Source organism: Phymastichus coffea, unplaced genomic scaffold (assembly GCF_024137745.1).
Source record: "Phymastichus coffea isolate CEN01 unplaced genomic scaffold, Cenicafe_Pcof_1.1 PCOF00003, whole genome shotgun sequence".
In the NCBI taxonomy this organism is placed as follows: Eukaryota; Metazoa; Arthropoda; class Insecta; order Hymenoptera; family Eulophidae; genus Phymastichus; species Phymastichus coffea.
In genome coordinates this window covers 13,618,322-13,634,849 of record NW_026706814.1, presented here as the reverse complement: position 1 = coordinate 13,634,849, position 16,528 = coordinate 13,618,322, and the positions used below count along the sequence as shown (strand labels likewise).

General features: G+C 34.9%; 2 protein-coding genes across 3 annotated transcripts; both read right to left on the bottom strand.

The window, feature by feature from the left end:
- Positions 1 to 4,168: 4,168 nt before the first annotated feature.
- LOC131664653 (ankyrin-2-like) lies at positions 4,169 to 7,285 on the bottom strand. Its single transcript, XM_058935942.1, has 3 exons — positions 6,956 to 7,285; positions 5,552 to 6,877; positions 4,169 to 5,243 (listed from the first exon to the last, which is right to left on the bottom strand). The coding sequence occupies exons 2-3, from the start codon at positions 6,791 to 6,793 to the stop codon at positions 4,485 to 4,487; spliced, it is 2,001 nt and encodes a 666-aa protein (XP_058791925.1). The 5' UTR covers positions 6,794 to 6,877; positions 6,956 to 7,285; the 3' UTR covers positions 4,169 to 4,484.
- An 807-nt stretch (positions 7,286 to 8,092) lies between these two features.
- LOC131664118 (girdin-like) lies at positions 8,093 to 14,606 on the bottom strand. 2 transcript variants are annotated; one of them, XM_058935001.1, is made up of 7 exons: positions 14,310 to 14,606; positions 14,101 to 14,195; positions 13,691 to 14,000; positions 12,897 to 13,194; positions 12,480 to 12,824; positions 9,967 to 10,550; positions 8,093 to 9,867 (listed from the first exon to the last, which is right to left on the bottom strand). In XM_058935001.1, exons 1-7 carry the CDS (start codon positions 14,370 to 14,372, stop codon positions 9,247 to 9,249), a joined length of 2,316 nt encoding a protein of 771 aa, XP_058790984.1. In that variant the 5' UTR covers positions 14,373 to 14,606; the 3' UTR covers positions 8,093 to 9,246. The 2 variants fall into 2 exon arrangements, with proteins under 2 accessions (XP_058790984.1, XP_058790975.1); XM_058934992.1 differs by having other exon boundaries at positions 8,094 to 10,550.
- Positions 14,607 to 16,528: the final 1,922 nt, after the last annotated feature.

Genomic DNA, 16,528 nt, shown 5'->3' with positions numbered 1-16,528 from the left:
ATAAATTGAATTTTTATTACTAAAATATTAACTCGAAACCACATCGCCGCGCTTATTTGCCACCGCATAAGAGTATATCACGTAACTATATCTCAACCAATCAGACCACGAATAAAATTCTTCAGCATGGCATCCATCACTTTTTATAAGGAGAAAAATATGATTTACAGTAAAAGTTTTTTTCCTTATCCCTTGGCCGAAAGTGCCTATTTCCCGGCCTGATTTCGCTCCGGGAAGAGGGACTTTTGCGGCCTGTTTGGGAAAAGCGGCGCTGATTGGCTGTTTGGGAAACGCGGCGCTGATTGGCTGAAATGCTTTTTTCTATCCAGGCGCGGAAAGGCTTCGGAAAGAGTGTCCTTTGCGGCGTTTTTAAAAAATGTAGACCCCTGATAGGCAAAATTAGAGTTTTTTTTTTATCTTTTGACCGAAAGGCTAAGAAAAGAGCGCTTTTTACGGCGTCTGTAAAAATGCGGGGGTTGGCTGAAAGATTTTCTTGCCAGTCAAACCAAAGCTTTTGCTACTGTACGCCGGTAAAGACGTAGAGTTTGATCTCCGTACATAGTGTTGTGCAAGTGACCTTTGTTTTTCATGCCCGCCCTGACCAGTAAAACCTCGGCTTCGCCTCGTTTTTACAAAAGTCAGGCGGGCTTGGAGACACCTAACCGTACTGCAGCTAGACCAGCTTAACATGATTTAAGCGGAAAGTAAAAAGCACGCGCAGCTACATGGAAAGAATTTCATGTTGAAATGACTAAGATAGCTTAGTAAAAATTTCAGTGACGCCCAGTAAAATTTTCAATCATAAAGTATGACGACTTGGGGTTTCCCCGGATTTTCCCCAAATGTTTTTTCTGTACGCTATAGAGCAGCGGCATTAGACGCGCGACGCGCATGCGCAGCTGTCATTCCCGCACACTCGGTTAGCCTCTAAAAGTTTAGGTATTTCAACTTTACAGAAAGATCACCATAATTTTTATTCTCTCCGTGTACACGGCACTTTCGGCCAGGGATAAGGAAAAATAGTATACGACACACGGCCAGATAGTTGGATACCCTCGCCTTCGGCTCGCCCGTCACTTACGCACGCCCCGGAAATACAACTTTCTGGCCTAGTGTCGTAATGTACTATTTATTCAGCAGAGCGACTGACCAAATGCCTCTTAAAACAGGGTCGAGCAAATGTTTAAGACAATTCTGTAATTATCTGTGAGATTATGTTCCTCCTCTGAAGTGAACCAGTCATCAACTTATCTGCTGCAAATCTGTAAAAATGATTGTAGAACTTTAGTGAACATCTACAAAGCCTACGCATTTAATACAGCAGGACATTCATATAATTGCACTCTACGATCGGTTTGAAAATGATAGTTACCTAACTTTCAAAGCGTGTGTCTGGAAAAAGTCGCATTGAAATAGCATTGATTAATTCATCAGCGGTTCATCTAGATCAATTGTCAAAGTGGTGGCGGTAATCGGAAGGAAAAGAAACAGATTTTTCGAGCTATTTCAGACACGAACATAATGCGCTGATCAAAAACCCGTTCTAAATCAGTCTTCCTGAAGCAACTACGGTGGAATTAAAACAAAATTAATTTATTAAATTTCGATACTGGTGCGAAAAAGTGATTTAAGCCTCATGTAGACATTTGCGTCCGAGCCAAACGAGGGGTCATAATTGATCTAGACAGACCACATCTTGATGAACCTCGCCAACTTCATAATTTTCATCTAGACCGATGGAAATTGTTTAGAAAAATTATTTATAATCAGTAGGCCGGAGCTGTTCCGGCGATGTGGCATTGCATCTTTATGTCACAGTATGATGCAGCCTATCGCAAGTATTTCACCTTTATCAAATGTCTACCTACTTCCGTACATACCTATACACACCTATGTACTTTGTCCGAATGTTTTATACTGTTTGTTATTTCGAATTTCAGTACTTTACTTTATATTTTCACAACTATATTACACTGTAACAATATAATTTTATTATTAATATTTTGGTACCAGATAATTCCAAATTTTTCCATGTCAATCGACAAAAATATAACAGCGAAAAATAAATAAAATGTAAATGCAATGGTAAAAGAAATTGTTTAAAAATAGTTATTTAAATGCCCTATTAGCAGAATTTGAAATTATAACCCAAATTTATAAATTATAAAATTGTTTTATTCTGTCAACGATTGCTTTTTCAATTTTATACAATTTTTCACATCAGAAAAATTACAAACATTTTTTAACCCTTTTCCTCCCAAATAACACAAATTTTTTCTTAACTTTCATCCTCATATCTTTTAATGAAAAAATCGTATGAAAAATTTATCAAGCATCATATCTTGTAGATTTTGACCTCCTCTTTCGAATGCCGTTGATAAAATTTACCTAAATTGTAAGCCGGAAACGTTATAGGCCGGTTTTCCGGAAAATTCACAAATTTTTCGCGTTTTTTTTTTCTAAAAAAAGTATATTTTGAAATGGAAAAAGTTTGCACACACCATTGGAAACACTGTTATCGGTGTTATAGATGTCTTTTCTTTAAAATGCCGTTGGATTTTTTCCAAAATTCAAAATGGCGAACAAAAAATAGCGTTCGAAAGAAAAAATTTTTTTTTTTAAATTTGACGAATTTTTTCCTCCAAAACTATCAAGTTTAGTGAAAAATTTCTAAGAACAAAAATATCTTAAAATTAGTCAAGAAATACTCTCAAATTTTTTCAGATTTTTTCAAAGCGAATTTGGAAATTTCGATTTTCCGATTTTCCACGAATTCGAAAATTAACTCGGAAAATTTTGAAAAAAATTGAGAGTACTCCTTGGTAAATTTTAAGATTCTTTTGTTATTATGAATTTTTTTATTGAGTCAATAGTTTTTGAGAAAAAATTAATCAATTTTATTCCTAGTATACATTTTTTTCAAATTGGTTTCACAAAATTTTAAAAAATTTCAAGTCTAACAATTATTTTTTTTTACTACCCTCGCTAAAAGTCGATTTTCCTGATCGCGAAGCGATAGGACTTTAGGCGAGAGTTAATTTTCGAATTCGTGGAAAATCGGAAAATCGAAAGTTCCAAATTCGCTGTAAAAAAATCTGAAAAAATTTGAGAGTATTTCTTGACTAATTTTAAGACATTTTTGTTCTTAGAAATTTTTCACTAAACTTGATAGTTTTGGAGAAAAAAGTTCGTCAAGTTTAAAAAAAAAATTTTTCCTTTCAAACGCCATTTTGTGTTCGCCATTTTGAATTTCGGAAAAAATCCAACGGCATTTGAAAGAAAAGACATCTATAACACCGATAACAGTGTGTGGCGTCCCCACGGTTCGACCATCCCCATCGAGATGGCATCGGCTAGCCACGAGCGGCAAGAAATACGCTCGCTGAACATATAAGTCCGCATAGCGACTCGCGCACTTCGAGCGTATGAGGCAGATGTTACCGGCCGTCAAGCCTCACTGACGAGTCCAGCCGGTAGCATCGGGACGAAACGCTTTCTTCCTTACCGACCGCCCGAGTGTGAGCCTGGCTAGCTCACACTGCGACCAACCTTTCCTCGAGACTCCTCGAACGCATTCAAGCATGCGCGAACGACGCGCATGTAGCCAAAAGTGTTTCCAATGGTGTGTGCAAACTTTTTCCATTTCAAAATATACTTTTTTTAGAAAAAAAAAACGCAAAAAATTTGTGAATTTTCCGGAAAACCGGCCTATAACGTTTCCGGCTTACAATTTAGGTAAATTTTGTCAACGGCATTCGAAAGAGGAGGTCAAAATCTACAAGATGTGATGCTTGATAAATTTTTCATATGATTTTTTCATTAAAAGATATGAGGATGAAAGTTAAGAAAAAATTTGTGTTATTTGGGAGGAAAAGGGTTAAACGAATAAAACAGTATATTTAAGAAGATACATAAATGTGAAAGCGGTTTTATTTACGTAGTAAATAAAATTTCTTATATTTGTTGTTTTTTAACAGAATGTTATTGAAACAGGAAATTCTTCAGAATCAAATTAAATTGCTTACTTTTTGTAATTATAATCTCATTTTTAAATCAAAATACTTAATGTAAATATAGCTTTTTTACATTAATAACCATGCAAATTATTTGATAATCTATAAATTATTCAAAATTCAACAATAAATAAATATACTTTACTAATTGTGATAATGAAAGCTAACTTTTGTAAAATAGTAAGAATAACGTCATATATGTACGCGTTTACTTACTTTTTTAATTATTAATATATAATTTAATATTTAATAAATTTATTAAATGTTAAAAAATAACTTATTTTTCACGTACTTGTTAAAAAACCATCTAGTAGTTTTTTTCAATTGCAATTTATCAATACTTTTCTATTATAATTTTGTTCACTTTTACCTTTTGCAATAAACAATTTTTGAATGTTCAGGATACATTTTTCAATGTATTACGTATATCGTTGATAACGTTGAAAAATTTAATAAATATGTAATGTATGTTTACGTATATTTTGGATAAAAATCCACTAAACGATGACAAGAAGTGTAAAAAGTGACTAGTTCCAGTATTTCCTTAGGTAAAATGAAACTTGTAGCTTCGTCAATCGCATCTGTTAAACTGATCATAGTTATTCTGACTTTCAAAGCAACATTAAATAATTTTAGAATTGACTGTGAATATAGCGGAAACATGTTTAAAATATTGATCAGATTTTTATAATAATTTTTATCGAATTCTTTGCTTCTCATGCGTCGCGTCAACTTTAGTAAGCTTTGTGTGAGAATGCAATATGCTGTAACGTTATTATGAATTTTCATAATCTTCATATTTCTTAATTCATATAAACACTTATTGTAAAATTCACTCATCGGTGGATGCGTGTATATTTGTAATAAGTCATTTTTATTAACCTTAATATTTTTGGAAGTTAAAATTGCAAAATGCTTAATCATGATTTTACTAGCATCATGAAGATAGTAAGTAGACATAAGAGAGAACGGAGTACACCCTCTATTATCGAGATTGTTGACATTAGCACCCAGAAATAGTAGGAGTGCTATGTTTTGTGATGATCTACATTTGCATGCCTCGTGTATGGGATACTGACCATCATCGTTACATACGTGTATTTTTGCGCCATTCTTAATGAGCAATGCAGTCGTGGAGCAGCTCTTAATACTACAAGCTAAACATAGATAGAAGTTACCATCGCTTCGTTTTTTATTTGGATCAGCACCATGTTCTAAAAGTAATTTGACCTATAAAATAAATATCGTATTAAAGAGAGCTCATAACATTTATTACATATAACTTTTTCTGTTATTAGTGCTTATAAACTTTATTTTAATATTAATGTCATATATTTTTTTACTTTACTAATTTCTGCACTAAAATTCTTTTTAAATATCACTTGAAATGGTCATGTTTTTATAATTTGATTTTGTGTACAGTAGTGTACAATAAAATTTAGATTGTTTTCTTTTTAACATAAAGAAAAATTTGAAAAAGTATTCTTTTATTTCCTTAAAAAATAAAGAAAAAGAATAAGCATAAATACGGAACATACTATTTCGAATGACTTTTGGTCAGCAATGGCATAATCAAGAAGCGTTGAGTCGCAATCATTCTTTTCGTTGATAGGTACTTTGAGATCCAACAATGCTTTCATTGCAGCCAAGTCTCTGCCAATTAGAACAAGATAACCAAGAGCTTTCATTGCTCGACGATTCCTAGTTTCTAAGTCGGGAACATTGTATTGCACTAGATGTGGTAAAAGTTTTTTAGCTCTAGGACTTTTAGCAGCCACGTAGAGAACATTTTGATTAAGATTATTGACAGCATCGATGTTGGCTCCAAGATCAAGTAATTTCTCGATAATTACGAATGAGCCACTTTCCATCGCGCAATGAAGAACGGTGTTTCCATTAACGTCGACTACTTCAATGTCAGCTCCGTACTCTAACAGTAACAGTGCCAATTGCTCAAATTTTTTAGTTGTAGCTTTACGCACGACCGCGTGCAACAAAGTGTTGTCTCGATCGTCACCAGCTCCGCGGACGTTTACGTTGACTCCTGCGCGTATCAACATACCCATGATTTTCATGTTTTTGTTCTCCAATGCTTGCCACAGTAAGTTACTAAATTCGTCTGAATCTAGCTTCACGTAATTTTCGGCGATTATGGCGCGCACTTGTTTTGCATTGTTGAAACAGACTGCAAAACGTAACTTTTTGAGCTTGTATTTGAGTAGATCAGAGACGTCCAATCGCTGCGATTCATTTGATGAATCATACGTATCTCTCAAAAATCTTAAACTTTTTGATTTTTTTGTTTTTCTTACAAAAACATTGTTTACTTTTAATAAATTATTCAACACGCTTATATTTGTATCGCTTTCTGCTGACGAACTCGATGCATTTTCCAATAATCTTCTCCTTTTCAATTTAATTTTGCTATTAGGAGTACAAATTTCTTCTAACATACAAGAATTATTTTCGATAAAAGCTTCATTTTTTATCGACGCTATCGACGAATCACTTGACAACGTTTTGTTTTTAATATTTTTGGATGTTGTTCTGAAATAATCTGCGATTGTTTCCGACAAGTCCGATGAGTCCGATGACGAATCACTTGATAATATTTTTTGAGTCCTTTTAATTTTTCTTTGAAAACTGACATTTTTATTGGATAATTGTGACAAATCCAATAATGAGTTTCTTTTAAAACTTTTAATTTTGGCTTCCAATAGTTTACTCGGTATGCCTGACGAATTAAGCAAACCTTTTAATGACTTTCTTTTTGATAACATAATTTTTACGATAATTTTCTTATTTCTTTATTGGCTTATAAACTTTGATGTCTTAAACATTATTTATTGGACACAGTCCGTAGTCTGTGGATAATAAAAAAATTTATATCAGATATATCATTCACGTGTAGAAATGTTTTTTATAAGTTGGAAAAATATTACCTGAAACTATCCTGAAAGTAAATAAGAATCTACAAAATCAGCAGACATTAACGTTCCAAGGAAATGCAAGTTTTTATAGAACGAAAATTTGGATTTGCAACAAATATCATAAGCTGTAGCATAACCTAAAATTTATCATCGCACACATTCACGTCGAACGTAACGTTAATTTCACATTTATTACAACGGATTCTTTCAAATATGCACCAGTATAAACATTTTTTATACTGAAACTTAGCTGTGTACGAAAAACAGAGATTACCTTTGCTCTTTTAATTTATAAAATCGTGTCGTAAGCTTGACGAAAAGAAACAAACAATACGAAGTAACGCGCAACCATACAACACTGATTGACTGATATTGACTATGATACCAACGTATATATATATACACGCTTATAAAAAAGTCCGGAACCGTGACCGTCATCGACCATTGGGAAAGCCATATATGAGCCTCTCTCGTTCCGCGCGTGATTGGTTAGCTCGACTCCTTTCTGCAAAATGCGCCATATTTAAATGTTTCGATAGAAAACTAGAATAAAACAATTCTCTCTTTCCATGCAACCTTTCACTATAAGTAAAAACCTAGGAACCAGACACTCTAATTGCAGTAATATGTACATATTGTTCAACATAACATAGAACCATTAATTTATTTATTTCATATTGGCGACGATATTTTTTAATATACAACTTATTGATTAAATCGAACAGTACTGATAGAAAACTTGAAAAATAATGATCTATCTAGATTTTCCTAGTAAACTAGAGAAAATCGTAGAATAAATTTTCTACAGTCAAGTACATTTCTCGCATTCAATAGTTATTGTTAATACTACAGTAAAATATATAATATTCTGAAATCAATGTTTTCCTGGCAGGTAAATTACTTCAAACTTACAGTATAATATTAAAAAATTACTCTGCTTAACATTACTCACTTAAAATTACTATTCCATTTGTATTATTAAAACTAAGATGACCATGTTATTTATAGCATAATAAAAAATAAAAATAACCGTGTTTTTTCTTTCGTCATTTATAATTGTCTATAAAAAATTATTAACCTTGAGGTTTATTATTTTGAAAAACGAATTTCATTAATCGATTCTACGGGAAAAATTATGAAGAAAACTTCTATAGCATTTTTGTGAGAGTTCAATTTGTTACTGTAAAATGCTAATAAAAATAAATAAAAATTCAAGTAACTTTTCGCATAAAATTTCGCATAAATTTTTCGAATAATACAATTTTGAATGCTCATCGAAAATCTAAGCAGGCTAATCAATTTAGCATTTTTCTCTACATGTGCGGAAAATGTACATTTCCTGCAGATAATTTATTAGCGTAGTTAATCTCATTGGAATAAATGCTAAGTACATATTTGACATCACCTGTCTAACAAGGCAGGTAGCAAATTTTGGTCAGTCATAAAATGTGCAATTGTGATTCATACTGAGTAATAGGTATCGATCAGTCGACTTTATAATAAATAAAAAATTAACTTTTCGAGATATATTCACTATTAATAAAAATTAATAACTTTTTGAATATTGTTGAAAAGATATGTTTGCATCGGTAGTTTGATAGTTCAGAATTTTACGAATATTTAAAAATAATTAGAATCAATAGCTTTAATGGATGCAGAAATTTCATTTTAATAATAAACAATATTTTTACAAAAATATTATCACTTACCATTTAGATTTTTTATTGTACTTTCGATCGACATTATGATATGCGAGCTAGTATTTTTTGCATCAAATTTTGCATGTCACATGTAACGTACAGTAAATACTTATTAATTACAATTGTTTTGTCAAAACATCCTCAATACGTGTTAAAATGATTTTCAAATACATTCCCGGTGACTTGAATTAACAGAATTATTCATGATTTCAGCTTAATCTGTCGAATCGCAAACCGCCCTCGAACTTCATGATTAGCGAGTCAAAATACTTCAAAACAAACTTTGATAAAATTGTCTAAATCAAAACCTTACTGGACACTAGACACCTTCACACAGCTCCATTACGTTTTTAGAAAATGTTTACGCTACTAGTTTCATAGCTTAAAATACAAGAACAAATTCTTGTTCCTAATTTACAATTTTTGTTCTTAAATTTACAATACCCTAATGGCCTAATGGACACGTTGCTCTCCATTCATCACATTACTATATACATACTTTATGTACAATATGACACTTTGAACATTCCATTGGCTTATTTACGGAATAAGTCATTCACACGCTAATTTATTTACGTCCCGTGCGCAACTTGCGCAATCACCTCACCATCGATTATCCTTATAGCTCAGTGAGAACCTTTCCGGACTGGAGCTCCGCGAAGAATCGCTAGACCTGTCTTTTCTCGGCATGGCAAAGTTCTCGAATCTACTTGCGTTCGCCTCGTCATCCAGAGGCTTGTTGCGTTCCGCGTTGATGTCGTCCGCGATCGAGCGTTTGGCCTTGCTGAACAATTCCGAGCCAGCTCTTTGGACTTTTGTAATCGTATTCTTCACAGCGCTAATCGCCGCGCTGCGTTTCTTCGTCTCTCGCCGGTTTTCCATCTCGCGAAATTGACACATGAGCTTTTCCTCGAGTTTCGCTTTGGCACGAGCCAGATTGTGCAAAGTCTGGTCTTTCTTCTTATCTTCCTTGTGATATTGCTCCTGCGTCTCAAATGTTTTCGCTATCAATTCATCATTGTATTCATACATCTTCGACATCATCTTTTGCAACTTTGCAATGTCATTTTGCAGTCGCGCTTTCTCATCCGTTAAATTCTCTACCTCCACGCGAAGCAGACGATTCTCGTTGTTGAACTGGAATGTCTTCTTCTGCGACTGTTTTTCATAATCTTTATGACGTTCCGTCAACTCGTCGACCTTTAATTTTTCTTTGCGGTATTCCTTCATCAGAAGAGTAAAATCGTGCTTCAGATTTACGTATTCAATGCTAACTTCATCCGACGAGTCATCTTCACTGTATTGTATCAAATTGAAATTTACCTCATTCGAATTTCTCTCCTGCAGCTCCATCCGATCATCACTGTTCGAATATAGATTTAACTGAACCGGGTGCATCGTTGATCTCTCTGGTACACTCATGATCAAATTTTCGTCACTACTGTAATCTTCGCTATCTTCGTCTAAGTTTATTTGCATTGCATCGATCGATTTCTCTTCCCTATTTTTTTCACACTCGAGTTTAAATACCGTATTTTCCAATTCTTTTGCAATATTCTCAGCACTGCGCACCGAATCTCTCAATTGCATATTTTCTATATTCGCCGACGTCAACTTTTCTTCGAGCTTACCTACCTTAGCGTTTAGATCTTTAACAATAGATTCAAGCCGATTCTTCTCCTTTTCTAAATCATGAAGTTGAAGTGAATTCTCCAGAACAGAATTCTCTTCGAGAATCTTCAACCGACGACTTTCCAGGTCGAGTTTGAGCACTTGTGAGTGGACGCTTTGAGAAAGCTCCTCGGAAAGACTATTGTTGTTGCGCTGGTTGAACGTCTCATCGGCCTCGACATCGAAACTGTCGTCAAGATAGACGTTCATTGAATTTGAAAATTTAACGCGACGTTCTGAAAAAGAAAACAATATTATCAGTTAATTATCTCCGTTTCATACAAAATTTTTCATTAGATTACAGAGTATGGGAATACCGGTGAAATTTTAACTTACTCTTAAAGGAATCTTTAATGGTTGAACAATTTTTTCATGTTATTTATTTTATGTGTAATCGTGTTGTACTCGATCATGAAGGCAAAAACAGAGAAAATGAGGGCTGGCCCATGTACCAAACTCTTCAGAACTTACCCTTATCCTTCCCCCTCTCCATAAAAAAACGATCTCGACTTCAATTTAATTTTTGTTACGATTACTCGTTAAGTTATGCTTCAATTAAATCAATAATGAAATGGGATCATTACGGTACCGTACCCTTTTCAATGAACTTTCTCCCATTATCGATATTGGTCAAGCTCTTCCAAAGTTATTCGCAATCGTATATAAAAAGAAAGTGAAATCAAACTGATACGCGATATTACGTAGAATTTTCGTAATCTCCTTTCTATTATTGTGATTAAACACTTACTAGATCATTAGAAAAGCATAGTTAACAAAAAATTTTACACAACATTTGTCTTCAAGTAAAACGGATGATTTGATACGATCTGTATCTGACGGGTATATTTTGAATAACAGTTACTTCAGTGTTATGGCATTGAGTCTTAGACAATATAACAACTGAACTATATTGCTCAGTTAAAGTTGCGTAACGCCAAAAATGGACAGTACTAGCATGGTTTATAAATTAATATGTAAACTCTGTGACGTCCTATGCGTAGGTCAAATGGAGCGACTGTTAAAATTAAGAATTGACGAACATCAGAAAAATAAAAATAAGAATGCGGTAATAAGTGCACACATGATGATACGTACTTATCAATTTGACTAGGACGATGCATAGACCCTTGACTTTAAATCACTGTGAAATGAGCGTCTCATTTCTGAAATGATTTATACCAAAAGCGAACACAATAGCATTAATAAATGGGAAGTTGTACGAAGATTACGTCATGTTTCTAATCAGAATATTCACGCTTTCCGCAGAAGCTACATAGTTAGCAGCCTAAATGTGTTACGAACTCGACTGGTCGTTCACTCGTTCCATCATTCAATCCCTTTGAAATTCAAATTGCATTTGAAATGAGAAAAAGACAAGGTGCCGCCGACAAAAATTATGGTTAGATTAATAAGTGCAAATTGAGCCGCTTATTTTGAAAGTGGCCTAACTCCATTCATCTTAAAATCGAGATATTGAAAGTTTAGGCTATTTTCAAACTACACGGCTCAGTTATTCAATTAATTCGGAAAACTTATGTGTAAAAAATGTATTGTATATTCTCTGAACATAAGCAATCTGAAGTGCGTCACTGATAAATAACATGAAGTTGTACATGTAACCATTGTAAACGGTAGAAAATTAAAAAACGGAGTTAGGTTACTTTTAAAATAAACGGCTTAATTGTTGTTTGGTTTAATAAAGTTCTGAAGAGGTTGGCGAAGCAGCCATCGAAATGTCAACCCTAGTTTATTCTATCTTTGCCGCCACGATCGTACAACGCCATTGCACGCCAAGTAATGATATAAGTGAGAATGAAAATTGCACTGTAATATTTATGTTAGCTATACTTTGCGTGGTGATAAACAGCTTTGCGCACGAATTAGAAACAATTCATACATTATACTTGTGTGGGAAAAAAAAATAGGTTTTTGTTTCGTGTGACATTTACGGCCGAATAACGCGACGGTGGAAAGGGGCACAAGACAAGGATCGCTTTCTTGAAGCATCTTTTGTAGAGATGCTGTTTTTGCACGAAAAAAATTTCTCCACCGTCAATTTCCGAGATTTCCGGTTAAAAATTATTTGGTCAATTTGCAATTTCTTTCCCCCCAAGTCTGTGCTGAAATTTCAGCGGTAAACCCGTTTATATGCCACTCTTAATTACTCAAATCGGCATTCTCTTCGCAAATTTGGAAGTTCCGCGTGCAGTTCGCTTGGTTTTCAGTCTCCAAGTCGTGATTCTTTCGCTGTAGTACACGGATCTCCCGCTTCATTTCTCGCATTCTCTTCGCAAACTCCGCTTTGTCGGATTTCAATTGGGTATCAATTTTATCTATTTCCTCGATTAGCAATCGATTCTTTAGCTCCGACTTTTCGAAGAGTGTTTTGTAGGATGACATTTTCTTCAGTTTTTCTTTATAATTACCAAGCTCCTGACTAGATTGTTCTTGCTGTTGCATTAGCTCCGAGATGTCTTCCAGTGTTTCGCGGTGACATTCCACTTCGGAAACTGCAAAGCCAAAATAAAACCATCACCAAGAAGAATTTCTCAACAGACGATTAAAAAAATGTAGAAACTCACGTAATCGTTTATTCTCGCTCTCGAGTGAGGCGACATTACGTTTGTAATGATCCACTTGATCAGTCAACACTATGACCTCAGCTTCCCACTCGTACAGCTCCTTCTTGCAACTTTGTACAACATTTTGCGACGATGCTGAGTATAATTGCGCGAGCAGCTCATTCCTTTCTTTGCTCATCCGACTGAAGCCCTCAATAGCTTGCTGAACCTTCTGCTTGTGATTGAAAAGTTGCTCTTCTTCGGCAGAATCGATCAACAACATTTCCTTGCTGAGTACTATGTCAGGCACGTGTAATATCTGATAAATAGATTTTTTTAATTAGGAAAACTACCAACTTTTACAGTGCTCAACATTCATTAAGTGTTAACATTAAATTCGATATATTAAATTTTGCAGGAGAAGTCTACATAAAGACTTTAATATAACCTAGTTTTAATCTTCAACATCAGATAAATTTTTTCTACTATTTTTATAGATTCGACTATATTAGCGAATTCACGAAGAGTCAATTGATTTTATTTTCATAATCGTGTTTGCTAGAGTTTACTGAATAAGGAACTCCAATTTTCCAGCGACTAACTTGCAGCCTATTTAATCCATGCGGATTAATCTTCGGTCAATGCATTAATTTTTTTCGGGCCCATCAATCGAAAATCAATGACGCTATCGGAAATATAGTTTGATTTGGAAAGTTAAAGCGAGACTGGCATAAAGTCTGCACGCAAACAAAGAATTGTACAATAATTCACTGTGTCATAAAAAATTACACCACAAAGGGGAAATTACAGTCTACCTTGCTGATAGCCGCAGCGAGAGCCGCTTGCGTGTCCTCGTCGAGCAGCGTAATCTTGTGGACGAAATATTCATTATTTCGACATTTCACAGCACAGCCAAGAAGAAGTAGGAGAAGTAATTCAACTTGACAGATATTCGATCGTGGCTCCTGAGCGATGAGATGAATTCGGGGCAAACGCAAAATCACTTGCCCAAGATGATCCTCGTAGAAATGACGGATAAGATGCAGCACGCTTTCGAGGTTGGCGAGACGTTTCCCGGGGTTGTTGTGCGCGGGCGTGACGTCGTTACTTTGGCCGTCGATATCCCTGTGGAAATCAAATTTCAAATCAAGCTCAATGTGTTGACAACAGTATTTGAGGGATGCGCAATAATAACCCAACGATACAAACATATCCGTATACTTACATTTGTAAGATTACGTCGTAGATAAAAACTCCATCGACTAGCTCTTCGTAAGTGAGCTGAACATTGCCGCTTCTTCCATTCAAGCAACTGGAGAACTGTAGATGAATCGATTGATGAATATTAAGTAAATCTTTGTAAAGATTTCTTCGGTCTGTACATTTTTTATACAACGCTAGTGAATGTAATGTGTTTAAACATTATATACTCACCCATGTCACGATTGGACTTATCAGGAACGCGTCAATTTCCTTGGTTAGGATTTCCTTTGCCATTTTGGATCAACTTCTCTACTTCCACAAAATCAAAATGAATGCACAAACGATACTAATTATCACCCATGTAACACGACGTCTGGAGCAGAACTACGCGATGTCTCTCTTGTCGACTGTACACCATTATTCGCTCGTATGTTAGCGTTGCTGGTGCGTTCCTACGTTTATTACGGTTCCTATGCGGATATAGACAGATTTCGCAGGGTGGCTAATTACGGGAAGAGCGTGGCGTGGCTGTGCCATTGTCAACTTTAGAGATGATTGACTGCTAAAAGGTTTTGGAAGTATAAGCCTTGTCGGCAGAGCGGATTATCTTCTTAAATCCTATATTTAAATGTAAAATGTGTCTCCTTGAAAACTGTTATACTGAGATCGCTAAGCCTTGCGTGTATTACGCATTAATAGCATAATAATTAGATTGCACGTTATGATGGAATTTATGTGTTATTTTGATGATTTATTTTCATTGTTATTTTCGGCAATTGACGAGCTTTTAACAATAAAGTTAAATTTAAAAAGCTTCCATTAGTAGCCTATTTGTTACTTGATTATTTATGCCATCGTTTTTTCTAACCTGCTATTCAATTCCTTCATTGGTAAAATTATGTTTTTCTTTTTCAATTATTATGCACTCGGTTTTCTCTAGAAAAAAGACGCATCACGCGTGCCTGTTGATTTTCAATTTATTTATAAATAAATTATTAATAAGTTTATCAAAATCGAAATTTTAATTCGATATCCTTATCGAAATCGAATATTTGATCTGCGATATAAATCTAAGAATTAATTTGTGAGTAATTGAAAAAAAAACGAAGTCAGACTCGGGGTTTTGCTTAAAAAATTATTTGTTTTGTCTGAAACTGGAATTTAAAATCGAACTTCAATATTTAAGACTATAAAGCATCAATTTTCTAACTATAAGATAAACCTTGAAAAAGATCATATGTATATAGGTCATTCTTTGTGAATCGGACCCCCCACCCTTTCCAAAATTAGTGATGTCCAAAAAAATCACGCGACAGCTTGAAATTTTCCTTTTTCCTCTAGTTTACAGCATCATGTGACCTTTTGTAAAAATTAAAAATGGCAAACTCAATACGGCGACTGAAACTTGTGATGCTCCTAAAAATTTTCCAAAGTTTCAAAATATTTTGTCCAATTTGAGTGCTATATTTTTGTTAAGACCGGACGTTTTATTCAGCGTCAAACTTCACATAGGAATATGGTATTGCGCTCAAGATATGAGGTGGCAGGAGTATATCAATATATAAGTTCTGCTGATATGCTTCTTGTATGAGCGTTTCCGGCTTTAAAAGCGCTGGTGATAATGTCGTTTCGTGCAATGTTTACAACTGTAAATAATTCTGATATGTATTTATCATATTCTTCCATGGAGACATTAATTTCTTCAAGCGACATATGTATTATTGCGTTAGCTTGATAGTCCATGAATCTCATACTTCTACTCCATTTTAGTAACTCCTCTTAGTTTCTTTTCAACGTATGAAATTCCTTCGAAAACTCATCGGCCATCTCACTTTTTCTTTCTCACGGCCATCAAGGCTTTTTCTGCGTAGTTGTATAGTTTTTCTATTTCATGATTGTAATATTCTGCATCGTACAGATGATCAGCCAGCGCAAAGCGATAAAAATAAAAAAAAAAAAAAAGAAAGTTTGAAGCGTTGACACGATTACTAAACGTATTATGCACCTAACATTTGCAGAGGATTAGAGGCGCGCCGAGTAATACGTGTGCATTGTCTGCGCCCGAATGTTGTGTCACCGATAGGTGAAGGCATTGCGGTTTATTTCGGCATGACGTGAATTACGCGTTGAGATTGTATGCGATGGTGCTAGAAATGTAAACGTCCAAGCGGCGAAAGAAATGTTAAGCGTGGAGGCGTCTTGCCATGGTATGAAAAAAGCGAAAAAGAGTATTTCCGCCTCACCGACCGGTTGATGAAATGTAATGCGGAAAAACGCAGGCGATGTCACTATCACCGCTCTCGAAGCAGCGTTTGAGCACGTAGTCGAAGGACTAAGATGAGTCACATACGAATAACAATGGAAAGTAAAAAAAGAATTTTCTCATGGAGGAGGGACGAAACTTCTCGAGAACAGCCACCGCCGACGCTGAGTCACGGTGGATTGAGAGA

Excerpts from the sequence above, each read along its gene's own strand:
- LOC131664653 (XM_058935942.1), bottom strand. The coding sequence starts at position 6,793 with ATGTTATCAAAAAGAAAGTCATTAAAAGGTTTGCTTAATTCGTCAGGC. Across the intron at positions 5,244-5,551 it reads ACCAAAAGTCATTCGAAATA|GTCAAATTACTTTTAGAACA; the intron begins GTATGTTCCGTA and ends TTTATTTTATAG.
- LOC131664118 (XM_058934992.1), bottom strand. The coding sequence starts at position 14,372 with ATGGCAAAGGAAATCCTAACCAAGGAAATTGACGCGTTCCTGATAAGT. Across the intron at positions 14,001-14,100 it reads TACGACGTAATCTTACAAAT|GGATATCGACGGCCAAAGTA; the intron begins GTAAGTATACGG and ends TGATTTCCACAG. Across the intron at positions 10,551-12,479 it reads CGAAGAGAATGCCGATTTGA|AACGTCGCGTTAAATTTTCA; the intron begins GTAATTAAGAGT and ends TTTCTTTTTCAG.